Source organism: Lagenorhynchus albirostris, chromosome 2 (assembly GCF_949774975.1).
Source record: "Lagenorhynchus albirostris chromosome 2, mLagAlb1.1, whole genome shotgun sequence".
NCBI classification, from domain to species: domain Eukaryota; kingdom Metazoa; phylum Chordata; class Mammalia; order Artiodactyla; family Delphinidae; genus Lagenorhynchus; species Lagenorhynchus albirostris.
Genome location: NC_083096.1, coordinates 22,903,561 through 22,918,491, shown reverse-complemented (window position 1 = coordinate 22,918,491; position 14,931 = coordinate 22,903,561). Strand labels below are relative to the sequence as shown.

The following is a 14,931-nucleotide window of genomic DNA, read 5'->3' as shown; positions in this document are numbered from 1 at the left end:
TGTGGCTATGGTAGGTACTGTGCTGGAGAAAAAGGTCTATTATGATGTGAGAGCACATAATATGGGGGATATGACCTAGTTAGAGAGGTCACCAGAGGTTTGCCTGGGGGAAGGGACACTTGAGCTGAGAGATCTAAAGCAAGAGTAAGAGTTCACTAAGTAAAAAGGAAGAAGAGAACATTTCAGTGACGGTGATCAGAGATGGTGGTGTGGTTCATAAGAAAGTTGATTTCAGAGTTCTTCCTTGTTCTTTTTAGAACAAGTAACAGAAAATAGTTTCAGAAAAGACCTTGAAATACCTTGGTTCACACAGCCCCCCCTTTTTTTTCCTATTAAGAGTTCACCAGTATTTTCAAATGAATCTTTTGTCAAAGGCTCTGTGAATAACTCTGGAAAACCTGTTGAGTACACGTAGATACTGCTCAGTAACAAGACTTCACCCATTTTTACTCAGTCGCTAGCAGTTCCATTCCTATCCAAGTTTTTCTCTTTCTTTGAGTTCTTTTAGAATACCCCTCCCCTAGAACTTTGGTTTACTCTGAGGTCAAGACTTTTTTCTGACAGAGAGACTGAAGTCAAAGCCCAGCTTTCTTTGTTCACATCCAAAAATGAATTTATTTCAAGTCCAGATCTCTCTTCTTTGTTAGCATGTTTCCCTATCTCCAGCTAGGAAGTTTCCAATGTCATTCTTCATGGTCATGCCCTTATGCAATTAGAGTGTTGGGAAAAATCCTCCTTAAGACTATGGATTGCATTTATTACTGAAAGTGGTATGATGACCTCTAAATACCTGTGGCATTGTTAAATGTAGTAATTTGCAGGGAGACTTCCATGGGGAGGCTTTTAAAGTCCTCAATCTAAGGTAGACCAGATTGCACTTGGTGCCCTCATGTGTCTGAGCAGGTCATCCTGTGCAAATGTTGCTGCCTACTGGTGAAGGCTCATCCTCTTTAGCCTTTGTAATTCCTGTTGCCTTTAGAATCTCTTCCAGTAATAGCAGCTCCATCCATGTGGACACGACCCCAGATCAAAGACTTTAAAGAGAAGATTCGGCAGGATGCGGATTCTGTGATTACAGTGGGCCGAGGAGAAGTAGTCACTGTTCGAGTACCCACCCATGAAGAAGGATCATACCTGTTTTGGGAATTTGCTACAGACAATTATGACATTGGGTTTGGGGTGTATTTTGAATGGACAGACTCTCCAAACACTGCTGTCAGCGTGCATGTCAGTGAGTCCAGCGATGACGACGAGGAGGAAGAAGGTAGAGCCATTGGTCCATATTTAGTAGCTGGGTTGTGTGTTGGCAAAAATGCTAGCAGTTCAGATGTCAGCCAGCCATATGCTTCCTAACTAACACTTCCTTGATGGGAAACAGTCGCTTCGTTAGTGGGACATTGGGCTGAAAAGATTGTGAGAGAAACTAGCCTCTTAAGGGACTGGGGCCTGAACGTGAATTTTTTCCAACACCAGGAAGGTCTGTTTGACAGTTTATTTTACCGCTTTCTGAATGCTGTTTTACTTCCAGCCTTGTGTGTTGAAAAGCCAAACGTGCAAGGCCATTTTGAAAAATTTTAGAAGAGCAAGCAAGAAATTCTGCCAACTCTGGAATTTATTTAAATTTATATTTCTGATATCAGCTTTTTAGGTTGTTTTTCTAAGATTTATTTTCTCTAACTAGACAAAATAGAGTGTTTCCAATGACCGTCTAAACTATCTTGGTCTAGGAAGTAGGTTGTGAAATGTATTGCTTACTAATTGAGAAGATGGTCTCTTCAGTTTTGTTATCCAGAAAGGTTAGAACGCAGGGCTTTTGTACACACCTAGTAAGCACTTAGGTATTTGTTAACTTGACTGAGAGTAATATGGAAAGAGTGCCCTGACTGGGAGAATGGAAAAGCACCTTCAATTCTGGCCCTAACTAACCTTTCAGGTGACTTGTAAACAAACTGCTTATTCTTGAAGAGTGTTGGTAATCACAGAGACTCCATTGGGATATGTTTAAAGAGGTAGTTGTTGGAAGGTGCATGGAGGGGGGCTAAAAGTTCAATCAGCTTTTGATATACAAGTTCAGTTACATCACCAAGACAGTCTAGGCCCTTTAAGGTCGTGTATGGCAACACACACACATGGGCCAGTGTCATTTAGGAGCTACTTTGTCTTACATGGCATTTTGTTTTCAGCAAATCTTTATTTCTAAGTACCACCAGCAAGGTAAAGCATTGCCCATAAATACTACTAACGGAACCAGAAAGAAAAAAAATGTAAGAATGAGGAAAAAAAAAAAGAAAAGGTGAGAGAGAGACCTGAGATTGCAGGGCAGGTGCCACTACCATTGTCTTAAGTGCCCCTCAGCAACATCAGGACCAGTAACTAAGCCATTTACTAGCCTTTCTGATGCACATGGGGACTCATTAAAATCAGATAGTTTGCAAATGTTTGGGAAGGGAAGTTTGGTTTTTTTTCTTTTTAAATTTAATTTTATTTATTTTTTATACAGCAGGCTCTTATTATCTATTTTATACATATTAGTGTATACCTGTCAAGGGAAGGGAAGTTTTTGTTGCATGTGCAAATTACTGTACTTTGTGAATAGTAAGAAGAATTCTCTGTTAAGAAATGGGTTGAGGTAATATATTTCTCCTGGCTTGTAAGCCAGGTAGCTTTTAAAGGAGATTACTTCCTAGTCTGAGCCCTCAGCTGATTATCATTTTGGGGTTATTGCTGTTGGGAAGAGCACTGGTAAAAATGCCTGGGGTCCAGTGCCTGACTAGAGGTAAGACATCCTTGACCTTTGCTCTAATGTATGATAGCCCTCAAATGGAAAATGGCATTACCTATCCTTGTGCTGTTCCTAATCATAAAATGATTTGCAACTAAAACTAACCCATTAAAACCTCTACATTAACAGTAACTACAGTGAGGGGAGTTCCCTGGTGGCCTAGTGGTTAGGATTCCGGGCTTTTACTACCATGGCCCGGGTTTTCAGTTCCTGGTCAGAGAACTGAGATCCTGCAGGCTGTGTGGTGTGGCCAAAAAAAACAAAAAAAAAGTGCAACACTGAGGATTTATTGCTCCCCAGGATTGTTTCCTAAGAGTGAGCCTGTCTCCTTTTTGAAGATTTATCTCACAAATGGCTTTTAGCCATATGCCTCCTTATGGAGGCTACTGTGCCACCATGTCTTATCCACACTGTGTATTTTATTTTATAGGGGGTCCTTTTAGCTTGGTTTAAGATGGAAGAGGAGTCCAGTTTTTTTGTTTGTTGCTTTAGTTTTTCTCCATTAGGTCTTGAAAGGTAGAAAGATGGAGGAGTTTGTTTTCTCTGAAGAAAACATAATGGTAATCCATCATCCTGCTGTAGTTCTCCACTTGATTGTTTCCAGGTCTCAAGTCTTTGCTTAGATTGATGAAAGATGCATTGTTCGTCTATCCCAGTAACCTTTAGTTTTATAGATTTTGAACAAAATTTGGATCTTGAATTAGTGGGGCCTGATAATCTGTTTCATGGATATTCTTATGGGCAATAGTGTAAAATTTGAATGGCTTGTATTTCGCATTTGCAAATGGAGGACATTTAATTTTCAAGTAGTATTGCTGTGATAAAGCAAATCTGACTTGGGCCCGTTTATAAGTGTCATCTACTTTTTTTTTTTTTTTTTTTGTGGTACGTGGGCCTCTCACTGCTGTGGCCTCTCCCGTTGCCGAGCTCCAGACGCGCAGGCTCAGCGGCCATGGCTCACAGGCCCAGCCACTCCACGGCATGTGGGATCTTCCCGGACCAGGGCACGAACCTGTGTCCCCTGCATCGGCAGGCGGACTCTCAACCACTGCACCACCAGGGAAGCCCTCATCTACTTTTTTAAAATAAACTTTTCATTTTAGAATAGGTTCAGATTTACAGAAGTATTGGAAAGATAATACAAAGAGTTCCTATATACCCGACAACCCAGTTTCCCCTATTATTAACACCTTGCATTGTACTGTGGTATGTTCATCATAGCTCATGGACCAATATTGATACATTATTAACTAAAGTCCATATTTATTCACATTTCCTTAATTTTTCCTAATGTTCCAGGATCCCATCCAGGATGCCACATTACAGTCACCACGTCTCCTTAAGCTCCTCTAGACTGTGACAGTTTCTTAGACCTTCCTGGTTTAAATTCCTAATAGTGGCCCATTGACAGGTGTCACATAATTGACTCATGTCTCTGTAATTCATTCTGTCATGTTATAAACCTGAAAGTCTTTTAAAATCTATGCTGAGTATTCCCTTGATCTATTTTCCTTGAAGCTGTTTATATTTAATATGTTAAACTGAGACTTTTAAACTGGTTCATAGTTCTCATTCCTATAGGTTTCTACAGGTATTTTTTTTTTTCCTAACCTCATATCGTTACAGTTCAGAAAACTATTAACTGGGGCAAACCTAGAATCAGAGCTTATTTTTTGCCACTGAGATCATCCCTGGGTTTCACAGGCCTAGTGAAAATAATTGAATTTTCAGAGTGTCTGTGAATGTCTACCTCTCTATTGTGGCTTTCTCATTTTACTCTTTATATTTTAGATAAATAGAAAATAATAGTCCTCATAAGCTCCCTTCCCACCTTCCTAAAACAAGAGAAGACTTTCATATTGTTGAGAAGAGGAGGATCAGAGTAACATTTTCCGTGGTCTCAGATCAGTGAGATTCCACCTGTTGGGAGGAATTAGGAATTGAGTGGATGTGGATGGGAAAAAGTGGGGCTCAGAAATAGGAGCAATGGTCTGAGTACAGAGAGGGAGAGAGGATGCTGACTGCTGCCACCACCAGATGTTTGCCACTGGGCTTCCAGGGCCCAGACAGTGCTTGGTACACATAGCAGCTGCTCAGGTATAGAAGGAATCAACACATGTTTGCCTGCAGAAAGTTGTAGCATGGATTGAGAGAATTCCTAATGAGCAGTTTCTCAAAGAAAGGATGGAGTTTAAGATGCTTGAGGCAAATGTGGTTTTCCTGGATCTGTTCACAGTGACATGTCTCTATTCTTTCTCACAGAAAACATCAGTTCTGAAGAGAAAGCCAAAAAGAATGCCAACAAGCCTCTACTGGACGAGATTGTGCCTGTGTACCGACGGGACTGTCATGAAGAGGTGTATGCTGGCAGCCACCAATATCCAGGGAGAGGAGTCTACCTCCTCAAGTTTGACAACTCCTACTCTTTGTGGAGGTCAAAATCGGTCTACTACAGAGTCTATTATACTAGATAAAGATGTTACAGAGTCTGGAGTCTAGGGTTGGGCAGAAGATGGCATTTAATTTGGAAATATCTTTTGACTTTTGTGGAGCATTGCAGTCTGTGTTTACCCTATTGATTTTGGTCTGATGGTTTGTGACTCTTCTTGGGAATCAGGATTTCCTTGAAACTCTTGAGCATTAGTACTTTGGGGTTAAAGGGACTCCTCAGACTCATCCAGCCCTTTGGTGCTGACCAGCAGAGTCACAAGTGGATACTGACGTTACATGAGCTACATATTAAATTTTTAAAGTCTCTGAAATAAAATAGCTCAGCATTGACCCCACCTGGCTGATGGTTAGTGCATTGCTGCCTGCTCTGTGTTTTATGAGAGCACTTAGTTCCTTTGCAGTGCCCTCTGAGTTGAAATCCTTTGTTAATAGTCTACATGAGGTACATCTGACTTTGATCGAAGGTCACCATTTTTAAAACTTAAAAACTTAAGACCTCACGGATTATAATAGAAAAAGAAATTGCCTCAACTTGATCTTGTTCCAAATGACCCAGATTGTTTTTGCTTTGGGTGCAGCTATTTAGTTCGGAGTTATGTTACAGATAATTATTTTCTGAATAATCTTAATATAGAATGTTCAAACCTGATTGATAATTGAAGTATCAAGATGCATAGAACACTTCAAACATCCCTCTTAGCAAGCCTCCACAAACTCTTGGCCCTTTTCTCTTAATCTGGTATTCATAACTACCAGTAGCAATGCAAAGTTAATTCATTTTTGCCTTGATTTGGCTTTATAGAGCATCTCAAATTGAAACTGTTTTCTACACAAGCATCTAGTTAGGGATTTTGTAAACTTAAAATGACACCTACTGAATTGAAATATATAAAATCATTTAAATATAACTCAGTGTATGGGGAATAACATTGCACTAATATGGAAATCACTGCCAGAGACAGTCCGTTTTCTTTTGATTTGATACTACTTAGGCATACACCCTACATGATTCCAGTTGGGAATTACGAGAAAGAGTTGGAAATGCGTATGCCTGTACTTAAATTTTTTTATAGCTTTAATCTGTATTATGTCTTCATTGATGCAAAGAGGTACATCTTTGTTTTCCTTACTGAAAACAAATATGGATTAATTGCCTCAAATTTGTATAAGTGATTGACTCGTCTGGAGATTCTCGTTTTCAGAAGGGAGGGTGGTATAGATAGAAAAATCACAAAGATGGCAATATACACATAATGCTGTTATTATATGTTATTACTGAAATACTTAGATTTTTAAGATTTCAAATCACAAATCACTTCTTGCAGGAGGGTTTCCATTGATTAGCTGCAGTGTATACAATTCACTACATATGGGGCTGTTTGTTTTTTGTGTGCTGCATTTCTTTCTGTTTTTCAATACCTGGTTTTGTACATATCTAACTCTGTTCTCTTTTGGTTGTTCAGAAACTGGATTATTTTCTCCTAAGCGATGCTTAATGTGTGTTTTTTAATTTTGATTTCAGTAGTCCCAGCTTATGGATGTCCGTACTGTTACACCAGAAGGTTTGTCAAGCTGTCCATCAGCTCTCATGTGTACATGGTATAGAAACCTTGGGGTTAGGCACTTCCTGGCTTTTTTTTTTTAATGAGAAAACACTGTATTTAAAATGTAAAATAAACTTTTAAAAAGCAGGCACTAATAATATATTTCTTCCAGCCTTTGATTACAGATTTTTCCTTGCACATGTTAAGATGAATTATCCTCCAAAAATATTGTTCTTGGGAGCAGTGTATGTTACTTGACATAGCGGCAATTCCTGTCACATGTTCATGTCAGAACATTTTTGGTTTTAAACTTTTTTATTGCCTTTGGCTGTTGATTAGTATATTACAAGTGCGATTTCAAAAAGATCTTGAAAATAATATATTTAATCAATTAAAATGTTTATCTGTATCTTGTTGATGTTTCATTAATATAGTTACTCTTTGAAGCATTAGTTCTGTATTTCATCATTTGGGTAGGACAAGAAATGTTTTAAATGATCTTTTCTGTTTTAGAAAGTTAAACAACAACAAACTTTCTGGCTAATTATTTCGTTTCTGCTGTGAATTACCCTAGTTTGTTAAAATAGGTTAACAGTTTTTCAGACTTCTTGATGGAAGGGAAAGCGCTGACTTTTCTTATTGACAGTGACATTATAAAAGTATTTCCCCTTCCAAACCATTTGTGTACCATGTTCCTTGAAGACGGAATATGCTCCTTTAAAATATCTCCTGAGGTGTGGTGCCTGGGAAGCAGCAATGAGAGGCATGCCCCAGTCAGTGTGATGTGGAGTGCCACAAACTATTCTAAAAATGACCCCACTGAAATGCACGGTCACTTGGACATCAATTTTTTTTTCTCCTTTGGAAATTTGGAGAGGCTAGATGAAGTTACCATCTTTTTTTTTTCCTTTTTGTGTAGTTTGTTGCTACGATGAAGGCAGATCATGGAACAGTTAAGGAGAGTTGTTGATGTGTGAGCACATCTTAGAAACCATGCTACCGAGTCTTGACCATCTGCTTTATGGAAGAGAAGAAACAATTAGTTCAAAATAGCAAATGATTGCTAATAATTCCTTGGGACTTAGAGTGCAGTAGTCTATAGCCAAAGCCATCTTTGTTTGTGTCCCCAGCTTCTTCTCAGTTCAGCACTTCTGTCAGCAAACTAAAAATGTATGCATGTATTCTTGGGGTAGCACAAATCCTAATTTCATTTCCATTCACTAACTTTTCAAAATGAGTATGAATAAATATTGGACTTTAATCTCCATACATTTGCCTAGGGTTCCTCAACTTTCTTATTGAAAGTTTTTTAAGACCAAGTTGATTATTGTCCTTTCAACACCCTTATTTTGAGTTTATTGCATTTTTTCAGTTGCTTATTATATTGCTTGATTTGTTTTGTAATTAGAGATGTAAGCACTAACTCTATTTTTATTAGTTGACAGGTCACTTGTAAGTTGCAAATTGATTAGGGTACTTAATTTAGTACAGAAAACTAAGTGGCTGACTTTTTCAGAACTGACATTGGCATTTGGACTCAGGCAGTCCAAACATGGGGTAAACGTGTAAACTGAGCAGTTAACTCATCTGTGTTGAAAGCTTGTGTGTGGTTGCTTAGTTCAACACTATGGTGAACTGGTGATTTGCAGGTCTGTTTCTGAAAAGAGCAAGTACAAATTTGATTACAAATGCCGATTTTTTTTAACTTTTCTTTATGGCATATCTGTACAATTATAACAATTTTTACCCTTTTCTAAGATCATTAATTTAAATATATCCAGTATGAAGGTAACATAACTTTGGGGGGGGCATGGCAAAATGCAGAAATATAAACATGTTTTTCAAAAGGCCTGCATTTTGCACTTAAAATTTCAGGTTGTGTTTTGGAGAACATTTCCTGTTAGTAGGTATGGGTCTACTGTGTTCTTTCAATATGTTCTTCTGTGGAGTGGCTCTTTGGCCGTTTTGTTAGTGAACATTTTTGGTTACTTCTGGTTTTTTTCTTATAAATGGTGTTCCAGTGAACACTCTTTTATATGTCTCTGCATATGTGCATGACTTTTTCAAGAGTAATACCAAGTAGTGGAATAGTGGAATTGCTGGATAAGTTCTGTGCTTTTTTTTTTTTTTGGCCGCATCACATGGCATGTGGGATCTCAGTTCCCCGATTGAACCTGCACCCCCTGTGTTGGAAGCACAGAGTCTTAACCACTGGACTGCCAGGGAAGTCCAGTTCTGTGCACTTTTAATTTTAATTGTCCTCCAAAGTGGCTGAACTAATTTTCCCTCTAATACACTATGGTGGGTAGCGTCTGAGAATACTGTTTTTTTCTGTTTTAACACTTGATATTATCAGACTTAAGTTTTGGTTAATCTGATGGGTGAAAAATGGAGTTTCATTTTGTGTGTTTCCCTGATAACCAGTAAGATTAAGCATCCATTTTTATTGTTAATATGTATTTCTTCTATAAATTGCCTGTTTATGTCCTTTACCTATTTTCAGTTGGGTAATTTTATATTGATTTATTAGCATTTAAAAAAATAGTTCATATACTTATCATACATTATATGTAAGTATTTTCTCCCAGTTTATTGCTAGTCTGTTAATTTTGTTTATGGTGTTTTGGTGTGTGTATATGTCTGTTTGGTCATAGAAGTTATAACCTGTGTTGTCAATTTTATTCAGTTTTTTCCTTTATGGCTTTTGCTTATTTCCATATATATATGAGTTTGTCTGTGAACTTTGTTCCATTTATCTGTTTGACCATGTATGTGCTAATACTACACTTTGAATACCTGTAGGTTTAAAATATATTTTGATACAAGGTGAATCTCCTCTGTTCTTTTGATACTTTTTCTTGGCTATTTTTGTACCTTTCTTCCATATTAATTTAATCATTAGGGTGTCATATTGATATTTCATGAAAAATCTTTTTGGGATTTACAATACTGTGTTGAATTTCTAGATTAATTGGTAGAGCTTCAGCCACTGATTTTTAGTGTAGTTTAGATTGCCTTTCTAAAGAAAGGTGGATAGTTCTTTGTTCTTAAATGGTAATTTCAGTAGAAGAAATGGAAAATACAACCCTTAAGTGGTCTTTCCTGCCATAATTAATTAGAATACTGGCTAATCTGGGACAACAGAGACTCAAAAATAAAGTAGTTCAGATAAGATAGTTGCTGTCTCATACAGGCCAAAGGAGGCAAGTGTTGCAGGGCAGGTGGGCTGCAGTATTTGATGAAGTGGTTGAGAGCCCCAGATTCCTAAACTGTTACTGCTCCACCGTCCTGGGGGACATTGTTTCTGTGTGCATGGTTAGACTCAGGCTTGCTGGGATTACATTCCCGATTCAGCTAGGGTGGGGGGAGGGGATCATGACTAGTTTTAAAGAGAAAACCCCTATTTCTTTTCATTTTCCATTAGCAAGTACTTAAGTTACACGGCCGTCTCTAGCTGGGCAGTCTTGTGCACAGCCAAAACTTGGAACTTGGAGAGGGGTGAGTGTGTTTATTATGAAAAGGAATGGATTCTAGTGGACAGTGAGCAGACTTGGATTTATCAAGTGAGTTTTTTTTTAAACAGTATTTTATTTTATTTTTTTAAATTAATTTTATTTTTGGCTACATTGGGTCTTTGTTGCTGCATGCGGGCTTTCCCTAGTTGCGCGAGCAGGGGCTACTCTTCATTGCAGTGCGCGGGCTTCTCACTGCAGTGGCTTCTCTCGTTGCGGAGCACGGGCTCTAGGTGCAAGGGCTTCAGTAGTTGTGTTGTGCGGGCTCAGTAGTTGTGGCGCACGGGCTTAGTTGCTCTGCAGCATGTGGGATCTTCCTGAAGCAGGGATCGAACCCGTGTCCCCTGCGTTGGCAGGTGGATTCTTAACCAGTGCGCCACCAGGGAAGTCCCCAAGTGAGTTTTAAAATATTGATTTAAAAAAAAAATCATTGATTTTTTTTTCCATTATAAAAGCCATACCCATTTACTATAGAAGATTTAGACAGTATACATAGGTGAAAATAATAAAATTATAAACCTACCACTAGGAGATAATAGTTATCATTTGGAAATTTTCCTTCTGATCTTTTTTTCTAATTTTCAATTACGATATAAGTCTAGTGTACATTAAAGTATAGAGCATAACATGACTACTCATGTACCCAGCACCCCCTTTGGTCATATTTGCCATTTTGCCTTATTTGCTTCAGATCTTGTCTAATTAAATAAAACATTAATGAAAGAGTTTGAGCCTTGTGTACCTTTCCCTGATTACCAATCCTCTTTCTTCCTCCCAAAGATAATCATTATTCTGATTTTTATGTTTATCATTCCATATGCCTTTTTTTTTTTAAATATATTTGTTTATTTATTTTTGGCTGCATTGGGTCTTCGTTGCTGTGCACGGGCTTTCTCTAGTTGGCGGCGAGCAGGGGCTGCTCTTTGTTGTGGCGCACAGGCTTCTCATTGTGGTGGCTTCTCTTGTTGTGGAGCACGGTCTCTAGGCATGTGGGTTTCAGTAGTTGTGGCACGCGAGCTCAGTAGTTGTGGCTTGCAGGCTCTAGAGCACAGGCTCAGTAGTTGTCACGCACGGGCTTATTTGCTCCGCGGCATGTGAGATCTTCCCAGACCAGGGCTTGAACCTGTGTCCCCTGCATTGGCAGGCCACTGTGCCACGAGGGAAATCCCCTGTATGCCTTTTATAATAATGTATGTTGCCAGAAAAGTTTGATTGCCAGAATAGTACGGTTTTACAGAATGCTTTTGAATTTTATATAAATTTTGATATCATTTGATAGTTTGTTTTTTCTAATCTGCATTGTTTTTAGTGATTACCTTCATATAGCTCTATGCTTAGAGTAATCCATCATGTGGATACTACATAACGCCATGTAGTCATTCTCCTGCTGTCGGATGTTTAGGGTTTTTTCAGGTTTCCACTATTATAAATATTCTTGTACATGTCTACTTATGCTCATGTGCAAGAGTTTCTCTAGTGTACATATCAGGAAATAGAATTAAGTCATAAGCTACATGGATCTTCAGCTATTCTGGATAACGCAGAATTACTCTTCAAATGATTGTGCCAATTTAAACTCCCAAAAGCAATATACAAGGGTGCCTGTGTTCCACATCTTTACTGACAGTTGTCAGATTTTGTACTTACCAATTGGATGGATATGAAACGAATCTCATGTGTGGTTTAATTGCACGTCCTTAATAACCAGTGAGGATAAGCATTTCTTCATGTTACTGGCCTTTTGTGAAGTCCATATTTATATCCTTTATCCATTCTCTTGTGTTTTTTCTTGATTTTGAGAGTACTTTAAATATTCTGGATCCTACAGTTTATTTTTGGTCATGTGCATCACAAGTAACTGGTGTCACACTCCAGGTTGTCTTTTTACTTTATTTATAATGTCTTTTACTATTTAGAAGTTTTTACTTTAAATTTATTAAACTTTCATGGTTTGTGTTTTCCATATCTACTTTAAGAAGTTTTCCTCAGCCCTGAGGATATAAAGATTCTCCTCTGTACTTTAAAATGTACTTTAAAATGTGTTTTGCGTTTAGGTCTCAAGTACACGTTAAATTTATTTTTGATGTGAAGTAGGAGTTATTAATTGATTTTTCTATAGGGATAACTAAAATTATTCCACTATTATTCATAAACTAGTTATCCTGTGTGTATTTTTATGTTTATTATTTATATGAGTCTGATATATACAGAAAATATATATATATATTCATACTATATATGTACAACAGCTTATATAAAAATTAGCTTCTCACCCTGTCCCCAGCCATCCAAGGATTCAAACTTTGCTCCCTGAAGGCAACCAGTATAACCAGTTTCATGTGTATTATGCATATCCAAGTAAATAAGTACATATTTATAAATTCTCCCCTACTGTACATACTCTACAACTTTTTCCAACTTAAAGACTTACTTTTGTAATCTTATATCAATACATAATAGCTTCATTCATTTTTTTTTAAAGACTCAGAATATTTATCTTTTGCCTATTATTTTTTTTAATTTTATTTATTTATTTTTGGCTGCGTTGGGTCTTCGTTGCTGTGCACGGACTTTCTCTAGTTGCAGCAGGCAGGGACTACTCTTTGTTGCAGTGCGCGGGCTTCTCATTGCAGTGGCTTCTCTTGTTGCAGAGCACGGGCTCTAGGTGCGTGGGCTTCAGTAGTTGTGGCATGTGCGCTCAGCAGTTGTGGCTTGCGGGCTCTAGAGCGCAGGCTCAGCAGTTGTGGTGCACGGGCTTAATTGCGCTGCGGTATGTGGGATCTTCCCGGACCAGGGATCGAACCCGTGTCCCCTGCATTGGCAGATGGATTCTTAACCACTGTGCCACCAGGGAAGCCCCCATTCTTTTTTATAAATATATATGTCATTGGATAGACCAGTACATCTTTTTCTTTTTTATTAGATGAAAATCACGTAACATACAATTAATCATTATAAAGTGTACAATTCAGTGACATTTAATGCATTCACAGTGTGCAACCACTGCCTCTAAAATTTTTTCATCTGCCCAGCAGAACACCTATACCCATTAAAAATCACACCATTTCCTGCTCCTCCCATCCCTTGGTAACCGCTAATCTGTCTTCTGTCTATGTATTTGCCTATTCTGGATATTTCATATATAAGGAATTATATAATATGTGATGGTTTGTGTTTTTCTTCTTTCACTTAGCATAATGTTTTCAAGGTTCATCCAAGCTGTTGCATGTATCAGTACTTCATTGCTTTTTATGGCTGAATGAGAACCCATCCTTTGGCTAGACCACAGTTTGTTTATATGTTCATTTGTTGTTGATGGACATTTGGGTTGTTTCTACATTTTGGCTGTTGTGAATAGTGTTGTTATGAACATTTGTGAACAAGTATTTGTTTGCATACTAGTTTTTGGTTCTTTTGGGTGTATATCTAGGAGTAGAATGGCTGTGTCCTATGATAATTCTATGTTTAACTTCTCGAGGAACTGCCAAATTGTTCTCTGCAGCGGCTGCACCATTTTACATTCCCATTGACCACAAATGAGAGTTCCTATTTCTCCACACCCTCTTCCAACACTTGTTGTTTTCTGTTGGGGGATTTTTTTTTATGGCCTCATAGTGGATGTGAAGTGGTATCTCATTGTGGTTTAGATTTGCATTCCCTTAACAACCAATGATGTTATCTCTTCATGTGCTTGTTGGCCATTTCTATATCTTCTTTGGAGAGATGTCTATTCAAGTCCATCGCCCATTTTTAAATTGGGTCATTTGTCTTTTTGTTGTTGAGTTGTAAGAGTTTGTTATGTATTCTGAATATTAAACTCTTATTAGATTTGTAAATTTTTTTCCCATTCTCTAAGTTGTCTTTTCACATTGTTGATAATGTCCCTTGGATACACAAAAGTCTTTCATTTTTATGAAGTCCAGTTTATCTTATTTTTTCTTTTGTTGCTTGTGCTTTTGGTGTCAAATCTAAGAATCTACTACCAAATCTGAGGTCATGAAGATTTACCTCTATGTTTGCTTCTAATAGTTTGATAGTTTTAGGTCTTACATTTGGGTTATTGATCCATTTTGAGTTAATTTTTGTATATGAAGTGAGGTGGGGTTCCAGCTTCATTCTTTGGCACGTGGTTATCCAGTTGTCCCAGCACCATTTGAAGAGACTTTTGAAGAGACTGTTCTTCATTGAATGGTCTTGGAATCCTCCTTGAAACTCATTTGGAATCCTTGTTGAAAATCCTTGTTGAAACCATAGATGTTTCAGTTTATTTTTGGCTTCTCAATAAATGGATTGTACAACTTCAGTAATAAAGGAGATTTAGGTTTCCAATCTTTGCCATTAGAATTTTGCAGTAAATGATCATGTACCTATATCATTTTGCATATGTATCTCAGGGTAATTTCATTTGTTTCTTAAGTAAATCTTTAAATCTCTGATACTTTTTTGGTGCTGTTGTAGATTATCTTTTTTTATCTTTGTCGTTTTTTAAATATCAAGTTTATATTGAGGCTTATTGAGGTATAAATTAAAGGCAGTAAAATGCACCCTTTTGAGTTGCACTGTTAGGTGTCATGATGCCAGATTTTTTTACCTTGTCCCATTGGAGTCAGTCCCCTTTCACTGCCTCCTGGCAACCACTGGT

General features: G+C 37.8%; 1 protein-coding gene and 1 pseudogene across 1 annotated transcript in view; both read left to right on the top strand.

Moving 5' to 3' along the window:
* Nucleotides 1-7,186, top strand: part of ACBD3 (acyl-CoA binding domain containing 3) — a 34,478-nt gene extending 27,292 nt beyond the window's left edge. The window contains exons 7-8 of the mRNA XM_060128056.1: nucleotides 980-1,264; nucleotides 5,045-7,186. Coding sequence (XP_059984039.1) covers nucleotides 980-1,264; nucleotides 5,045-5,256 — 497 coding nt within the window. The 3' untranslated portion in view covers nucleotides 5,257-7,186. The remainder of the gene's footprint in view (nucleotides 1-979; nucleotides 1,265-5,044) is intronic.
* LOC132515372 (uncharacterized) lies at nucleotides 5,295-11,015 on the top strand (annotated as a pseudogene).
* Nucleotides 11,016-14,931: the final 3,916 nt, after the last annotated feature.